This window comes from Rhyacophila brunnea, unplaced genomic scaffold (assembly GCF_057557595.1).
Source record: "Rhyacophila brunnea isolate RB1 unplaced genomic scaffold, BYU_Rbru_1.0 scaffold_14, whole genome shotgun sequence".
Classification (NCBI taxonomy): domain Eukaryota; kingdom Metazoa; phylum Arthropoda; class Insecta; order Trichoptera; family Rhyacophilidae; genus Rhyacophila; species Rhyacophila brunnea.
Window position 1 is genome coordinate 32,258,331 of NW_028232796.1, and position 18,532 is coordinate 32,276,862.

Here is an 18,532-nt window from a genome sequence, read left to right on the forward strand (position 1 = left end):
CTTTTTGAATTTTTAAACGACCACTGTCAGTTAGAAAAATCTGCCTAAATTGCCAGAACAACAATGAGGTCACCTCACGCATATCGCGCTACATCATGAACCGCACTAGTTAGTGAATGTTTTTTTGTTTTTTTCTGCAGGCTTACACATTTTCGACTCGCAGCATCAAAATTGCATTTTTTTGTTTTTAGTGGTTTTCTCTGTAAATTTTCTGTTAAACTTGTTGTTGTGTACGTCTATTATATATGGTCTGCAGGTTAGATTCTGTTCAAAATAATATTTATGGATACAATATCGCAAGTAATTTTAACATACGCAAGCATGAACCTGTTAAAATAATTGAAGTTAGCAAGGATAATGAATAATAATTCAAAATACTAATACATTAAAGTTGGCACTTTACCTAATAGAATTTATAGAGATAGTTCTTATTCAAAATATTCTGCGGAATGACGAAACCATAGACTAAATTTGTCGCCGTGCCAGCATGTGACTGCACGTGATGTGATCATAATGTAATCGCAGCATAATAGTTAATTTAGTTAATAGTTTTTTCAGCTTCACTTTCATGTATTTTCACCACGTCTTTTGTAGGCAGTTATGTAGTATAGAATTTTCTATTATTATCCAACCATGTCCGATCCTAATAGGATCATATGGGCCTCCACAGAGTATAGGTTTGTATTAACAGATTTTGTTTTTTACGAGAAATGGATGTCAGCCACTTGCTCAACCTATTAGGTCCATACCCTGACTCACACACAAATTGAAAAAAAATAGGTATGTGTACTTGCCAGACCCAAGATTCGAACCTGGGACCCACGGCGTGATAGTCCAACGCATAAGCCACGCGGCCACCATGGGTGTCAAATTCGTAAAATTCGTAAAAGGTTTCTATTATAAACCCAAAAAATTTATTAATTTTTCCATACCCAGAATTATTTGTCAATAGCTTTCCATATAAACAAAATCTTATTATGAATGATAGGTTTATTATAGATTACTGTTGCGCTTTCAAAATTGGCTATGGTTGTTTGCAAAACTTTGTACGAGGGGCAAATGTATCTGAATTGATTTTTTTCCTGTAAAAACCTTGCAAGTGAAATGGTCGATTTTGAAAGTGCAACAATAAATTTTAGAAAACAATACGATTGGTAATAAAAGACATTTGTAATCGAATCAATATTATTTTTAATATATGCAATGATTACAATTATTCAAAAAATACATTAGGTACATAACATACAAGTCGACATTACATACACTATAACACTTGTAATAAATTCATTAGATACTTAGTTGACACTAGTATAGCATCAATATAACATTTTTATTATTCTAACTTCGTAATCTAATTGGCACTGAACACTCCAAAGATAATTAATTTACAAAACATTTACAAAGGTGGGCGGGCGGTATCGTAATAATCTAACAATCTGTATAAATATAAAGGCTCTTTGCCGGCAGGGTCTTGCTATCCGTCATCGAGACGGATCTCTTGAGGCCCACTGAGGAATTTGAATTAATTAAACCGCTTGTCAGTTTTGCAACCCTATCAAAAACTAGGCCCCCCAACGGCTTTGCGGGGTTTTGTACGAAATATCTCATCGGTTCGGCTGCAAGACCGTTTGGTTTTGAATTTGTATTAATGCTGTTGAAATTGGAGATCAAATCTTTTGCGGATGAGCTGCTGTGATGTAGTATTTCATGCTTTTCCGCTAACTGAGGTTCGAAATTGATTTCTGAAATCGGGATTTTTATTTTGTATGAAAAACTATTGTTATTGGACATCAGTACGGGGCTGTCTGGTGATTTTTTTTGTACTTCGGCATCATCATGATTGTTCGATTGAAGTGGGGGTGTACCGAGACGACCAGGTTTCTGAAATCACAAAATAATCATTGTAATGCGTAAAGCTCAGCTATTTGCAAAATAAGAAGACATTCCTTTTTACCAACTGAATACACAAAGCTACAACCTACATTCAATAATTAACTAATAAAAATATTGAATTAATTTGTTATAGAAATCTGGCGTGAATGGGACAAACACACAAAGCTGTAGATAAACATTGAATAATTGTTGAAAAGCTCTATTATAACGAGTATAAATAATGAAAAAAAATTAAGCACTAGAGATTGACAACTATATCTTGAGTTGCAGCAGTTTCGAGGACTAATAGCTTGATATACTCACATCGAGACACTAGCGCCAAGGTGAAGGCCTCAAGTTATAGTTATCGATCTATATATTCTCTCAAAATGTTATGTTGCTTACAGTGTTCAACTCATTATATCAGGGTTTCTTAATCTTTTTGAGCCGCGACCCAGATTAGGGTAATAGTTTTGTTTCACAATTGAAGAAAAAAAAATAGAGAGCTTCTTAAAGCTCTTACTTTGAAAACCTTCCAAAAGTTTTTAAAATGATATTTATAATCTTTGTTTGTATATGTCTAATGTATCATTTATATGATTAATTACCTGTGCACGAAATGAACAAGGTTTCGTACCAAATAAATATTGTTAGAAGGAACAAAAATCACAGATTTCCTTCATTAATCAAAGATATTAAAATAATAATAGAAAATGATAATATTATGTTACATTATTATAAAACAAAGTAAAAATTGATATTTCGGATAATCTATGTGTTCCGATTATCTGTACCTCTTCTAGCCATCATTAGTCTGAATAATCAAGAGTTCACCGGACATACATCAATTTTTATTTTTCCGCTACTAAGGTTAGTGAGTGTTAGCAAGAATTATTTTAAAAAAATCATAAAATTGTGTAGAAAAGCATCTAATTTCACATTCCCACGTGTAATTTTTTTTTATTCCACTAAAACGTTAAAAACAGTTGAAAGTCAATCGAAAGGGTAGCATTTATTATCCAATATACTTGTAAGTTGAACTGAATGAAGTTGAGGTCCTTTTTACTTTTAGTCGATTCAACTGAGAATCACCAGAGTTGCCTAGAATAACCAATTCGCATCGACGCGTGAAACTTGTTTCAACTTGCATGCGATTAGTTAATCGAAGTAAGTCACAGGTGTTATTTTTTTAGTAACTGATTATAAGTATGGCATCTTTGTCCAAAATATGTTTGAAGTGGTCAGATGAAAATAAATTCACTTGACGCCATTTTTATGACGACTATCGATTCAACTTAAATCGATATGACGTGGGAACATTCGTATCAAATCCTTTTTCAACATTCTACATAAAGTTGAGCAACAAAAATTGACATGTGGAAACACGGCTTAAGAAAACACTCATCCACAAATAATAATTATTGTTCACCAGGTATATTAAATTTAAATAATCTATTACAAGTAGAATAAAATGATATTAATACCTTGACAGACATTACATTAATAGATGTACTTATTGATGTGGTCTATATTTTGTCATTAGATGATGTAGATTTCAATCTCATCGATAGAGTGTTCACCTGCCTATTCATACATAGCAGCATCTCAATTGTTCCATTTGGTTCAGTTCAGTGTTCCCATTGCATTGGACGAAGATGTGTGCTGTGTGAACCGACATGTCTTGCTCCCAAATATGTGTGATACACCCTTTCGAATCCCTGCTTCCATCAGGGCTCAACACCCTCATAGATTTCTGAAGACATTTTTTCTCAGCACACAATGCATTAGTATTCTTTTTGCCACAGGATTGATTTTTCACCGCAGACTTGGATTTATCAGTAGCAGAAAAACAGTTGATACTTTTAATGCACATCTTCACCCATCATGGCTTGTGATATATCACTAAAAATCATCTTTCCCAGCTCACTTTCGCATGAAAACGAAATCTGTCTTTGCAACGTTTCAGCTGATCAAACACTTATTTTGTCACTCATTAAAGACTAAGCATATGCTGGCGCGCAGACAATGCAGTCCGCGCAGCGCATGGCAGCTCATTGTACTGCCTCTACAGATTGCTGCGTGGCGCGTGCACATTTGAACAAGTTATTTTTATTTGCACTGCTCTGACTGCGTCGTCTGCGTGCCAGTATACGCTTAGCCTAAATTTGTGCGACATATTTATTTGAGGCTTTTCTTTAAAATAAATTGTTCGTGAAATATCAGAAATCAATTGCGTAGCTTCCAATTCTTTTGCTGTTTCCATTTTATTACAGCTCGTTTGACATGTAATGTTTGTAATGGTCTTCTAAGTTGGTACGACATTATTAGAAGAAATTTCACGGCCTTTGGACATTGGTCTTTGGCAACATACCAAAAGTAGTTGCTTCTAAAGATTTTTCTCTGACATTATAGAACTTGTCAATACTTTCCTGTCATCTTGCTATGATGTTATTACATATTGACGTATCTTCCTTAAGAACTATTTAGAAACATTTTGAGTATCTTCAATTTTATAATTCATGTTTAGCTAGAAATTTTTTTCTTCAACATTGTAGAACTTTCTTTAGTTACTACAGATTCATTTGATAGTGCCATACTGTTCTTGTCAATTCTGATTTTGATTATTTTATTGAAATATCTTCCTTAGGAACTGATATGATGACTGATACATTTGAAGTATCTTCAACTAATGTATTCTTAGAAACCTTTTTCATTAACATCTAAGAACTTTTATTTAATTATTTAATTAATTAATTTAATAGTTCAATACTCTCTTCGTCATCCTTTTGTAATATTATTAAAGTACCTTCTTTAGGAATCGTTATGACTAATACAATAATCTGAAGTGTCTTCAACCAATGTTACACTGCTTACAATTCCAACAAAAACTATAGATTCACTCCTTTTCTCCCATACAACAGAACTCTATAGTTTCGATGGTTTCAAATATTGATTCATCTGTTGTGATGATAGCATTGAAGCATTTTCTATGGGCAATGATGTAATTGGAATGTCTTCAGCTAAAACTTGCACTACTAACCGCTTCACGATATTACTATGGCAGTATCTGACAGGCCACAGATTTTCAACGGCACACGTTGAATGTAGAGCGAAGTTCTTACTAAAATCGCTGTAATACCGATAATTTGTGGCCTTAATATTTCATAATTATTCAAACAGATGTCACTGTCATATCGAACAAGATAACTCGCTAAAGACATAGAACCGGTTAACAATATCTTCCAATATAATATACTCATCCCTTTTCTCTGATGTAAAAAAATCGTTATTTTGATTTTACGGATTATTCTAGCATTTCAATTGATACTTTCACAGTGCCATCATTTGATTTTTTCAAATCAATTTAAATAGGCTCTTTGAACAGTAACGTGTTTGAAAGCTCATTGGATTTTACCAGAACATTTATGGTTTACAATGGTTTTTGTATTCGTTTCCTTTTTATAGAACGATAAACCTTTTTAACCTGATTTAATTTTGTATCATCAATATTCGTCCGAGGCATCGACAAGGGTGATAATTTCATTTTGTGATTAATAATTATTACAATGACAACTTCATCATCAATATTCATTTGAGCTTCCTCCTGTTTGGTTAGATTGTCTTCTACAGTACCTATCTATTTTTTCTGAACTCGAAACTGCAATAATGTCATTGATTTGATCAGCAACTCTACCGATTGAAGATTCTGTAGTCAGTATGCATTCATGTAATGCATCAGCAATAATACATTCAGATATTTCAATTTTACCATTTTCCAAAATTTGTGACTCAATCTGAATACCCTCCCTTGGGTCTGAAGTAGAACTAATAATATCTGCATGCTGTAATAATTCTTCGCTATTTGTAGAGAGGTTTTGTGAAGATTTGTCACTTTTTTCTACAACTTCGACCATTACAAGACTTTCCACTTCCGTAATGCAAGAACAGGTACCATCTTCATTGACAGACATTTTTATGCTTATATTCAAAGAGACCTTCGCCAAAGGCTTTTTATTAATTATTATCACCGAACCTACCGTATTGGTATCAGAATCATTTTCTCTTTCTTCTGCGACAATGATTGCACTGGACTTTTTAAACAAATGTAAATTCTCAGACGATTCCGACTGACTAGACTCCTTGTCTGATGGCATTACACTTATTTCCTGAGCACCGTCTTTATCAGGTGTCAAAATGTTGACTTTGATAATTTCAGATGATTGGTAATCTCCTGCTATCTCCTCATTTAATGAGTTGGTATTGGTTTCTTGCAAATTATTTACACTGTCATCTGCAATAAGAGCTTGGTGACTAATTTCTATTTCAACCTTCGCCTTATCGCATTGAGTAACTTTAGAAACTGCCGAAGGGTTGAAATGCTTTGAACGCTGTGGTTTATACGGAGGACACTTTCCCGCGTGGTCAATCACGGATCGGCATTTTGATAGACAACATTTGACAGGGCCTACGTTTTTCTTACTATCCTGTGAGTTGCACGGTCTGCACCCTTTGGTAAGTTTTTCACTATTCTTTTGCGACGTAAGAAGCTTTCGAGAACTGATTTTGGGTGGAATTGTACACTTTTTTGATTGGTTGTTATTTATAACTGTTGATGGTTTACTAACAAGCTTTTGAGAATTGGTTATAGATGGCATTGCCAAGCTTTTTTCAGATTTTTTCAGATTGGGTTTTATGGTTAGGCTACTTCTATCTTTAAACGTTTCCGATGTGTCCTTCTTGCACAGAAGGGTTTCGTAGTTCGTTTCTTTGATAAATTTTTCATCAAAATTTCTTTTTTGAGCGATCTGAGGAAAGGAAGGGTTGCGTGTGTTAGTAAAGAGATAATGTTAGTATTGTTAATTATTAATATATTTACATAATATTATAGAGATTGTAAATCAATGGTCAACTTACATTGGGATTGTCGCATGCTCTCTCAAACAGTTTAACAGACTCCTGAACGTGCGGACTCTGAAAGTAAAATAATAAAGATGAGGATTTAATCGCTTGAATAATTTTACACATTATTAAACTTGAAAAAACCTTATTTGACAAAATGTTTGAAACTTTTATAGTTATTTGTTATTATAATAGATTTTTCCTCACATTCATACACCTAACAGAACATACACTTCAATACATTATCTCTTAAGAATGGCCCTCTGCAACAAGCCCGAAACGATGAAAAAAGAAGGAGAAAAAATACACAGTGACAACCCAAAAATCTCTGAAAAAACGTTTCATTTCAACATCGGTAAAAATGGTACCGAGTTGCTTTTTTAGCGAGAGTATCATTTGTCTTCTTTCACGACCCGATTAAAATAAACGATTCCTCTGATTTTTCAAATTCAGAATTTGCATTTTCATGTGAAGGGTACAGGAGAAGAACGTGTTATGACAAAGTGAGATATCGTTAATTAGACTTTAAAGTCAATGACTCTAAGGCTACAGACACACGGCATTGCCGTTGACGTGCGTCGACGCAGGTCTTATTTGATTCCAATTACATCCGATTAGAATCACCAATTAGATACAACAAATCTAACCGGTAATTCTAATCGGATGCAATTGGAATCAAATAAGACCTGCGTCCACGCATGTCTACTGCAATGCCGTGTGTCTGCAGCCTTAAGGGCGTCAGTTATTGTCTGACGTTGCTTATAGCGCTCATCCATTCATCTGGCGTTTCACAGAGGGATACTTTTAGTATATGATTCTTATGCACTATCAAGAGTGTCAAGTCTAAAGTGAATGTAGACCATAGACAATACAAGTTTATACCCTGAATGAAATGGTTATAATATATTCTTGTTTTTAGCATGTATGATAATTTTCAATGCTCTATAATGCTTTGACTATTACTGTTAAAATACCGAAATTAAAATACAATCTTGTAGTACTCGGTTCGGTCTACGAGACTGCATTGTCATTTAAAAAAATGTGACATGTTCTTTACCTGTACTCTTCATGTGTATGTTTAATGTCTTTTCCCTATCTCACTCTCCCTTACACGTTTTCTCTAATGCGTTACAGATAATTCAACACAATATAATACAGTCAAAACTTGGTTATTACGATCACGAAAATAGCGAGATCTTGGATGTAACGAGGAAACATTCGTTTACATTTTAGTTTATGATTTTCTCCATACATTTATTCACTTTTATAACGAGCTACTTTTCAGGTATACCGAGCAAACCTGTTAGTGTGTCGATCGTTTAAAAACAACATTTTCGACCCAAAGCAATAAAATCCAACCGACCAGTTAACTAGACCGATGCCGCCGGGATCGGATTACGTTTATGACACTAGTTAAGTGTCTAAGTACCTTATTGGTGTTTTCGCCGACAACATTGAAAAAGTATCCACGCATATGGTTGAAATTGCATGTAAAAAATCCAAACTTTGTGAAGTCAGTATTTCTTTTGTAGTCAGTACTTCTTTTGTAGTTTATGAATGCCATGCTTGTTTCGGGGATTTTTACGATGGTTTTCAGATTTTTTATGTTCTATGCTTAAATAGAATGTGGCGCGAAAAATATTATATAACGAGCTAATTTAGTCGGTCCCATCTTCCTCGTAATAACCAAGTTCAACTGTATATAGGTATATAATATGTAAGGCAATTAATTTGTTGATAATATTGAGATAAATAGGTAATTACCAAAGTTTCCTCTGAAGTGTTTGTTTTTCTCAAATGCATATTTTTGTCACTTTCACTGCTGACATTAGGGTCCTCCTGTAAGACATGAAAAAATAATTACTAATCGAAATATTATCAAAAAATAAATACACATGGAAATGAGAATACCAACTGAGATCAAAAAATCCGTAAAACGCTGTTGATAAAATATATCTGCTGAAAATTTGGGTTTCACTTTTATTTAAATTTTTGACAACATGAGAAATTCACAAAGTAGCTTGACTGCAATAATAATAATCATAAAATTAACAGATAAAAACATTATGAGCCATCCTTATTTCAATGTTAATTTCAATTTACAATGAAAATATATTTAAAAAATTATTACCAACTATCTTATCTTAAAGCCATGTATTCACTAGGGGACAAATGGAGCAACATGTCACGGGACACGACGCTCAACATCAACATACACACAAGGACTCACATCAGTTGTAGCATAAATGTCGCCCGAGGAGGTTATGTTGGTTCAGTGCTGCGTACATATTATTTATTATAACGAGTAGTTTATCGAAATTGATGGGTGCGGAACTACTTTACTACAAAAGAAAATAAAGCGGAGATTCGAGTGATCTTCAAATGTATGATGGATCATTTTGTTGAGTCATATTGAGCGACATATTGCACATCCGTTAATACTAAATTGTCAACATTGAACGCGGGACTGACAGACAGCCCATGCTCTCGTTCGCGGTGCGAGAACATACAACGTGTCCTGCGTCACATAGAAATGCCGCACTATGTTGCGTGTCATGTTGAGGGACATTTTATCCCCTAGTGAGTATAATATGGCTTAAACAGAATTCATACCTCTGCATACCTATATATTTGGAATACTTAATTGAAAATAGTAATATTATGCCATGTCCACATTGGCAACAAGTTGCTGGCAACCTCATTAAATTTCACAATAATTATCATAATTTATATGACCATAAATTATTATTTTAATCGAAATTTAATGAGGTTGCCAGCAACTTATTGCCAATGTGGACACCGCTTCACATATGTAACATAAGTAGATATATTATAATATTAAAAAATGAGATTAAAAAAAAATTCCAACATGCACCCTCGTTTAATCGTAATAAACAATAGTGTGTAAAATTATACAATAATTAAATTTTCAAGATGGCGTTTATTGTCATATAAAATGGTTTTGATGTTTTCTTTGAGTATTTTTTGCATGCTTGTTCCATTCACTAATTTTTTTAAGATACGCTATCGTCTTGTCTGTATCTCTTATCATTGACTATTTTGTATTTTACATGCAACAGTTAAAAAGCATTAGTTATCATAATAATATTATGCAAGTAATATGAGCAGAAGAACAAATTTTGCAAACATGATAGCATAATATAATATGGTTAGCAAATAATATATAAACTGGCTTCAAGAAAAGAAAACAATTAGTATTAATTATGTTGGGATTATCAATATACAACAGTTAGTATAATTAGTGCAATAATAATTGTTACACATTAGGTTATTATAATCTGCAGTAAAGTATTCTAAATTTTTGTGGATGGCTTTAAAATTCAGAATAAGATGTTTATTGATTTATTTTCATCACAAACCAATTACATTAGTAATTATTCAGCTATTACTGTTAATAATTAATTGTAAACCATAAATTTGATAACACTTACCTCTTGAGATGAAGGTTGGGTAGAATTGTCCAGATAAACATCCAACGAGTCGTGAATAGTTTTGAAAATACTCGTTTCTAAATCATTATTTTCTTTTAAATCGATCACGTTCAACAAACTACCGGTCAATTCTTTGGAGAGTATTTTCACAGACTCTTTAGATGGCTTTGTGACCTTATTGGAAGTCCTCTGAAGCGAGTTCTTCTTATGCTCCTCATTTCTGAGAGACGGGTGCGGTTTCGGGGTCACTTTTGGTTTTCGCTTTGGCAGTTCCGGTTTCTGTCTGCTCTGCCCTTCGCTGGACTGTGCCGATTGAATCGAGGTTTTTGGTATACTAGCATCGTTTTTACTCAGCGATCTTCTGTCAGCCGTTTCTACTGTAGCATCAGTCATAACTGATTTATCAGATTTTTGTACAGACAGCTTTTCTGAATGACAACGGCACAGATGGTCACACAAGTCATCTTCAATAATTATTTCATTTATCTGCTGCTTAGAGAGGCTTTTGCAGGTGCACATTGTATGGTTGAAGCCGCTTTCGAAGGATGTTGATTTGTCGAATTGCTGAAGTTCTTCATGGGCGGATGGAAGGTGTTGATAATCGGCTATTTCTCTCTCCAGTTCGTCCACTTCCTTTGACTTATTGGAGAGTTCTCCGAGGAGAGATTTGATTTTTTCTTCAGTTTCCTTTCTTTGTTTGGTGAGCTCGTCTGATAGCTGTGTCACTTGATTTTCAAGAGTGTCCACCTGACAAATATTTTTTGATATTTTCATTTACCGGTTTACAATGAATGTTATTTTTAGTTTATTTCAAATGCTTGGCATGGTATTTGATGAATGAAGGATGATTATATGGATGGAATATAGGAGATACATGAGTAGCTTGGTATCAAAATCAGACAAAAGCCACTCCCACTAAATTTATCTTTCAATTGCACTTGCACTACCAGTATAATACTCTTTTTAAAAAATTAACCAAAAGTATCAAAAACAATCGTTTTCATACATACTTTATTAATGGACACTTGATACCCATATTCATGAAGGCAGTGGAAAAGTGCATGTTGACCAATCACTGAGCTATAATTTACTTAAAATATCATGGCTGACAGCCTTGTGGCATTCTAAAATAGACAATCTCCATCAGTTTTTTTCAAAATGAAGTTATTTTCTAATTGTTTTGAGAGAAAAGTATTATTTTTATTTAACTGAAATGGACTCAAGTAATGTTTGAACACGAGTATCCAACACAGTGAACACTTACAGACCTGTTCATATCATAAACGGACAAATGCCAAAGGTTCTAACAAAAGCAGACATAAGTATTTTTGAACGATTCAATTTACGCGTCGGCTTATCAAATCTTGAGTCCCAGGTTCGAATCCGGGATCTAGCAAATACACAATTGTTTTTCAATTTGTGTTTGGAGTCAGAGTATGGAACTATATAGAGCAAGTGGCTAACATCCATTTCTTGTAAAAAACCAAAATCTGTTAATGCAACGTCCTCTCTGTAGAGGCCCATATTATGATCCTATTAAGATCGGACATGGTCAAAAGAAAAAAACATATCTGATATTTACAAAATTGATATCTTGGATTTAACATATTTACTTAATGTGATTATGTACCTCCAAACATTATTCAAGTTTTTTTTTCATGTATAATATCCGTGTGTGGCGTGAACATATTCATAAGTCGAAAAACACAATTCTCAGGGTAGCTGTTTGTATGTTTTGGTTTATTATTTATATTTTATATGAACTGAGAAATCACCTCCCTGTAAATTTTTGTAAATGGCTATGACCCTCTTTGATACTCATGTACTCAAATCTTGTTATGTGATCCAGATCAGCACATCTATTCTATACACAAGACTGCTTTCGACCGCTACAGCAGCTATCTAGGGTAGGTTTGTATCATAGTATTACCACTTATTGTAACAATTACAGTAAGTTAGTGGTAATTTTTACAATAAGTGCTATGTTTTAACAGCACCTCTCTTGTCTAAGCTAAATTTTAGAGCGAGATAGACAGTTTTGACTGTTTAGACGGCTAACTTATCGTAATTGTTACAATAAGTGCTAACACTTTGATACAAACCTACCCTAGATAGCTGCCCTAGCGGCTGAAAGTAGTCATGTGTATAGAATAGATGCGCAGATGTTGTGAGATGTTATGGGAAAGTAAAGCGAGGGTGGATAAAATTTTAGCAGTAGGTATATACTTTCTAATATGGATTATTCTATGCCTGCACTCCTAAATTTAATGTTTGTTACCAGACAACTAGGTATTATATAATATTGTAATTGAGAAAAATATTCAGGTTAAATAATCATTCAAATTTAAATATTCATTCTATACTTCGTAAAATTCACAAACAATTACACCGTTGGAAAAATTAATGACAACTTAATAGAAGCAGGATGTTGGTGTTAGAACAAATTAAAACAGAAATTTTACAAAATGTACAATATTATTAATAATACAATAATTTATAATCGATATATTAAAACACAAACCGCAAGCAATTGCATGGAAATAATTCACACCAAGGTAGAAAAAAAATATTTAGAAAGAATTTAATTTTATAACTCTGATCGATATTGTAGTTTATGTATCATATTATTATTATATTTTGTGCTTTGTTTAGTCTGTTTTTGTTTGTGAGTACTTACCTCTTCTTTTAGTTCTCCGTTGGTAACATCGAGATCGAGCAGATCCTTAGACGACTTCGATATCTCTTTCCTCATTTGGATTATTCGAGCACTGTGACTGCTTTCCATGTCAACTTGAATACTTCTTTGGACTTTTAACTCCGTTTGAACGTCCTCTGACAACTTTTTAGCAATTGACAATTCGCTCTGTGAAAAACAGTTTATAACCCAATTAAGGTAGAGAAATCTTATACGTCATATAATATTTCTAGTACAGTAGGTATGTAAAATGACTATGTCCTATTCCTGATAATCAAAAATATTGAAGAAATCCTTCTCTACTATAAACAGACCGCATAAGAGCGAAGTCCGACAGTTTTGACAGAAAATATGACATAGTTAGAGCGACACCGAACGAGAGTAAACAATGCAATAGGTTTCATGTAAGGGTAGTTGAAAATAATAACGATAACAATAATTCCCACGATGGCTGAGCGGCTTAAGCGTCGGCTTATAATATCGTGGGTCCCAGGTTCGAAACCTGGTTCTGATAAATACACATATTGTTTTACAATTTGTGTTTGGAGTCAGAGTATGGACGTAATACGTTGAGCAAGTGGCTAACATCCATTTCTCGTAAAAACAAAATCTGTTAATACAACCTCCACTCTGTGGAGGCCCATATGATCCTCCAAGGATCGAACATGGTGAAATAGTAATTAAAATTACCCAATGTAATTCGTGCGCAGTCGAAAAAATTGGAATCTGCGAAAGTTGTTCCACTACAGATAGACTCTAAATATATTATGTAAATAAAGCCGAAAAAAGCACCCATGGACTGGTATTCATCAATCAGTTGCAAGTCATTTCGCATTGCAGATTAATTTGTAGGAAACTTCATATTATTATCACTAGCACAATTGTCAAAAACCTCAAGCATTTTAACATAAATTTTAATTCACTCAAACAGTCAATTCCATCAACAATTTTTTGTGCAATACAGTAAAACCCTATAAATACGAAATTTCCCATAAATTGAAATCTTAATTGTAGCGATTCATTTATAGCAATTTACACTAAAACAATGAATGAGCCATAAATTGTCACATATTTATTGTTTTTTTAGTATACATTTTGTATTTTGTAATTCGAATTTTTTTCGATTTCCTGTCCTATGGATTTCGAATTAACGGGGTTTTATTGTATTACTAGATAAATCCTGAAACTTGTGTATGTTACTAATGCGTGTTATTGTTTGATTAATTTCTACATACATAATTTTGAACACAAAACAATGATGTTTACTGGAACCAAAACATTCACGTTTCGATGCAAAATGTAGCCTGTTCAATTCTGTATTATATTTATTTTCATTAATGTAGGGAAAATATGCCTTCTACGATTCTCTCCACGCGGCAGTCTCCGCCATCCCCCGAAGAGACCGCGTGCTTGTAATGGGGGATTATAATGCGAGAGTAGGAGAAGACCCGGTGCTTGGCCCTACGGTGATGGGACGACATGGCCTCGGTGACCCCAACGATAATGGTGAGAGGCTCGTAGAGTTTGCCACTCTAAACGAGCTCGCCATCGGAGGCACTGTTTTCCCCCACAAAGATATTCACAAATATACGTGGACGTCTCCTGATGGACGCACTAGGACGCAGATTGACCACTTCTTGTACAGCTTGAAGCACCGAAAGGAACTTCTCGACGTGCGTACTTACAGAGGCGCCGATATCCATAGCGATCATGAGTTACTCATTGGAAACATCCGAGTAAAACTCAGTCGCCAGGCGAGGCCTCCAAAACGCGAACAAATTGACATTGAGAAGCTCCGACGCCGCAGAATTCGGATCGACTTCGAAACTGCTGTACGAGATAGTGTAGATCGTATCTACGAGCGGCACACATCTGAATCCGACCTCATTGAGGCGGACTGGAGCCTCATAAAGAGTGCGATTGTGTCGTCCGCCCGTACCGTCCTTGGTACCAGAAGGTGTGAGCAGCCAAAGTGGATGTCTGACGAAACGTGGGCTGAAATTGGAAAACGAGCCAGGCTGAAAGCCCTGAGAGACGAGGAGACAGACCCCGACCGAACCGAGGACCGCCGGACTGACTACCAAACCCAAGACAGGGTAGTCAAACGATCCGTGCGGTTGGACAAGCGCAATTTTATGAACCGGCAAATTGAAGCCGCAGAGGAGGCAGCAAGCAGAAATGACACCAGGAAACTCTTCCGAATCACCCGTGAAGTCTGTGGCAGGCGACCACCGACTCCCGGAGCCATTCGTGGTCCCAGTGGAGCAATAGAGTCTGACGCAGAATGTGTCAAGAAGATTTGGAAGAATCATTTCTGCGGAGTGCTGAACCGCCCACCCCCTTTGGATCCCTTTGACATATCTGCGGAAGCTTTACTTTTGGACATTCCTCGAGCGACCGACATTTCCGATTGCCCGCCCACGCACACCGAGATAAAATCGGCTGTGAAAAGGCTCAAGAACGGAAAGGCACCGGGGGGAGACGGGATTCATCCTGAATTCCTCAAGTACAGCCTGAGCGTAATCCTGCACCCTATGTTTCATTTGATGACAAAGGTGTGGGAAGAAGAGCGCTGTCCAAGGGACTGAGTGAACGGTGAAATCATCACACTTCACAAAAAAGGTGACCCTCTAAGCTGCGGCAATTACCGAGGCATTACGCTACTCAGTGTTCCGGGAAAGATTTTGGCAAACATCCTCTTGATGAGAATAAGGGACCCAATAATGCACGTCCTCAGGAAAAACCAAGCCGGGTTTCTACCTGGTCGAGCGTGTGCAGACCAAATCCACAACCTTCGATGTCTTCTCCAGCAGAGCCATGAGCTGAACAGTCCGATGGCCTGCTGCTTTGTGGATTATGAGAAGGCTTTCGACAGTCCGCACCGCCCCTCCCTCTGGACGATACTGGGAGCATACGGGATCCCTCCCAAGATCATTGCCATCATCAAAAGCCTGCACGAGAATAGCGAATGCTGTGTCAGAATTGGAGACACTGTCACGGAATGGTTCGGGGTCACGACCGGAGTCAGACAGGGTTGTGTCCTTGCACCGTTTCTCTTCATCATTCTCTTTGACTTCATACTACGGAAGTCAATACCACCCGACCGAGGCATACCTGTTACCCCCACGGTGAAGCTATGCGACCTAGAATACGCCGATGACGCTGTCCTATTCGACAACTCAATCGAGGGCATTCAAGAGACAATCGACAGGTTGCATAACAACTCCTCTCGCGTTGGTTTGAAAATCAATGCGAAGAAAACCAATGTCTTGTGTAATAGCACCTGTCCTGATCCAGATTTCCCTCTGATTAGCGACGGACAAAACATCGAGAGCGTCGACAGCTTCAAGTACCTGGGGGTACACATCACGGGAGATGGCATTTTGCAGAAAGAGCTCGCTATCCGAATGGGAATGGCTGGAGCAACATTCAACTCGATGCGGAATGTCTGGGACTCACGATTGTACTCGGTCAAAACCAAATGCCGCCTATTCGACGCTTGCATTCTGACGGTGCTGCTTTACGGTAGCGAATCATGGCACCTTACAAAGGCTCAGAGCAACCGTATACTGAGCTTCAAAAACAGATGTTTGCGACGAATACTGGGTGTGCGGTAGTATGACTTTAGGAGCAACGAGGAGATAAGAGAACGCACCAAGCAGCCTCTCATCACGCTGAAAGTGAAGAGGCGACGTTGGACCTGGCTCGGCCACGTGCTGCGGATGCCAGAAGAGAACTTCAACCTGGCTTGCCTGTTCTTCAAGCCGACCACATTCCGGCGTCCTGGAAGGCCGCTAAATACAATCTACAGAGTGTATACGGCGGAGCTACGGGATGCTGGTTTGACTTGGAACGAAGCAAGAAGACTGGCGAGCGACAGGGATTCTTGGAGGCGCCGCGTGGTGTCCATATGCTCCAGTTAAGGGGCGGATATGGCAAAAGAAAGAAGAAGAGGGAAAATATGCTAACTAATAATAAATTATCATTCTTCATACCTTTAGAGCTTCCAAATCGAATTTGCTCTGTGCCTTAGACTGGTTCAGTTGCAGTTTAAGATTCTCCGCATGTTTGGAGAGTTCCGCATTCAACGTAATCAAGCTTTGAGATTCATCTTGCAGTTTTTTAATTCCTGATTCGAGATCCGTCTCCGATTCTTCCAATTCCCGCACCTGGTGAATTAATAAATTATTAAACGTTCAATAATCAATACATAGCACAACATGGTATGGAGAGGTACATGCTGGGCATAAGGCATAAGAACAAAAAGAGGAATGAGTGGATAAGGGAACAGACAAGGGTTTTCGATGTAATAGAGTTTGCTAAAAACCTCAAATGAAAATGGACCGGACACATAGCACGAAGAAAGGACAAATTTAGTCATCCAGTGGTATCCACGAGGTACAAAACATCCGCAAGGTAGACCTAGAGACCAGTGGATCGATGAAATTATAAAGTTCTACGGAAGTACGTGGCAACACAACGCACAGGACCGAGAGAAGTGGAATCAGCTTGGAGAGGCCTTCATCCAGCAGTGGATAGATTCAGGCTGATGCTGATGATGTTGATGAATCAATACATTTAAAATAATTGAGTATAGTATTTTAGTCACGTCATGTTGGATAGTGGATTAAATAAAGTTTGGATGTTTGTTTATGTACCTACAGTGACCTAATTTCTGAAGCCATGGGTCGCGGGATCCATCCCATGATTGTCAAAAATATACAATATTGTGTTTGATTCAGTGGAAGGAAACAATGTGTCAGGTGAATGGCCAACATCCATTCGCCACTGTGGCGTCCTGTTAACTTAAGTCTATTATTATTTGAAATAATTGTAATTATTGTCATCACGGTCATTAATCCGAACTCAATCTAACCTGACTATTTATTTTTTCACTTTATGAGTCACAAATTCATAACCAACCAGATCATTTTTTTAAGTAAGCAGAATGAGTCAATAAATAGAAACTATTAATATTACAAAAAATTAATGATCACCTTACTAATATTAATAAATCCAATCATAATATCAAATGGATGCATTATTATGACTGTGACCATACTGTAGGATTGTATAAATCAAAACATAATTGAACATATAAAATTATTTCTTTTCAATAATTCAAGTCATAGTTACTGTGATATTATATGAGGCATCTACATAATAACAAAAACCGAAAAGTCCACATCATAGAAGTATTAAATAAAAAGAGGGGCAAGGAATATGCTTTCTCATACAACTGAATGAAGCAGGCCAACAATAGCCGACAACTTACGAGAAATAGCGACGCGATAAAAAAAATGCAGGGCATCACGGAGGATTTACTTTGGTCATTATGTGGAAATGGTGTGTATCAACGTGGAAATTTTGACGCAAATTGTTTACCAGCCTGCCTCACCATACTTTCATATAACCGCCCCTAGGTACACATAATATGGTCAAAATCTAACAAAAGATATGTTCATATTCTATAATGCAATTTCACATAATATTAATATTGTAATTGTCTATGACTTCTAAAACTATCCCAAAATCACACAAAAAACGGCTATTTAGTAATAAAGCTGGATCGATGAAATGATTAAGTTCTGCGGAAGTACGTGGCAACACAACA

General features: G+C 36.3%; 1 protein-coding gene across 3 annotated transcripts in view; it reads right to left on the minus strand.

The window, feature by feature from the left end:
* Window positions 1-1,167: 1,167 nt before the first annotated feature.
* The window catches only part of LOC147075871 (uncharacterized), a 364,751-nt gene continuing 347,386 nt past the window's right edge, over window positions 1,168-18,532 (minus strand). The window contains exons 17-22 of one of the 3 annotated variants that reach the window (XM_085942198.1): window positions 16,914-17,087; window positions 12,901-13,086; window positions 10,224-10,970; window positions 8,536-8,610; window positions 6,787-6,843; window positions 1,168-1,881 (exon numbers count right to left, since the gene is read on the minus strand). In XM_085942198.1, the coding sequence (XP_085798324.1) occupies window positions 1,429-1,881; window positions 6,787-6,843; window positions 8,536-8,610; window positions 10,224-10,970; window positions 12,901-13,086; window positions 16,914-17,087 (1,692 nt within the window). In that variant the 3' untranslated portion in view covers window positions 1,168-1,428. The remainder of the gene's footprint in view (window positions 1,882-6,786; window positions 6,844-8,535; window positions 8,611-10,223; window positions 10,971-12,900; window positions 13,087-16,913; window positions 17,088-18,532) is intronic. The other 2 variants (XM_085942199.1, XM_085942200.1) reach the window with 2 other exon arrangements.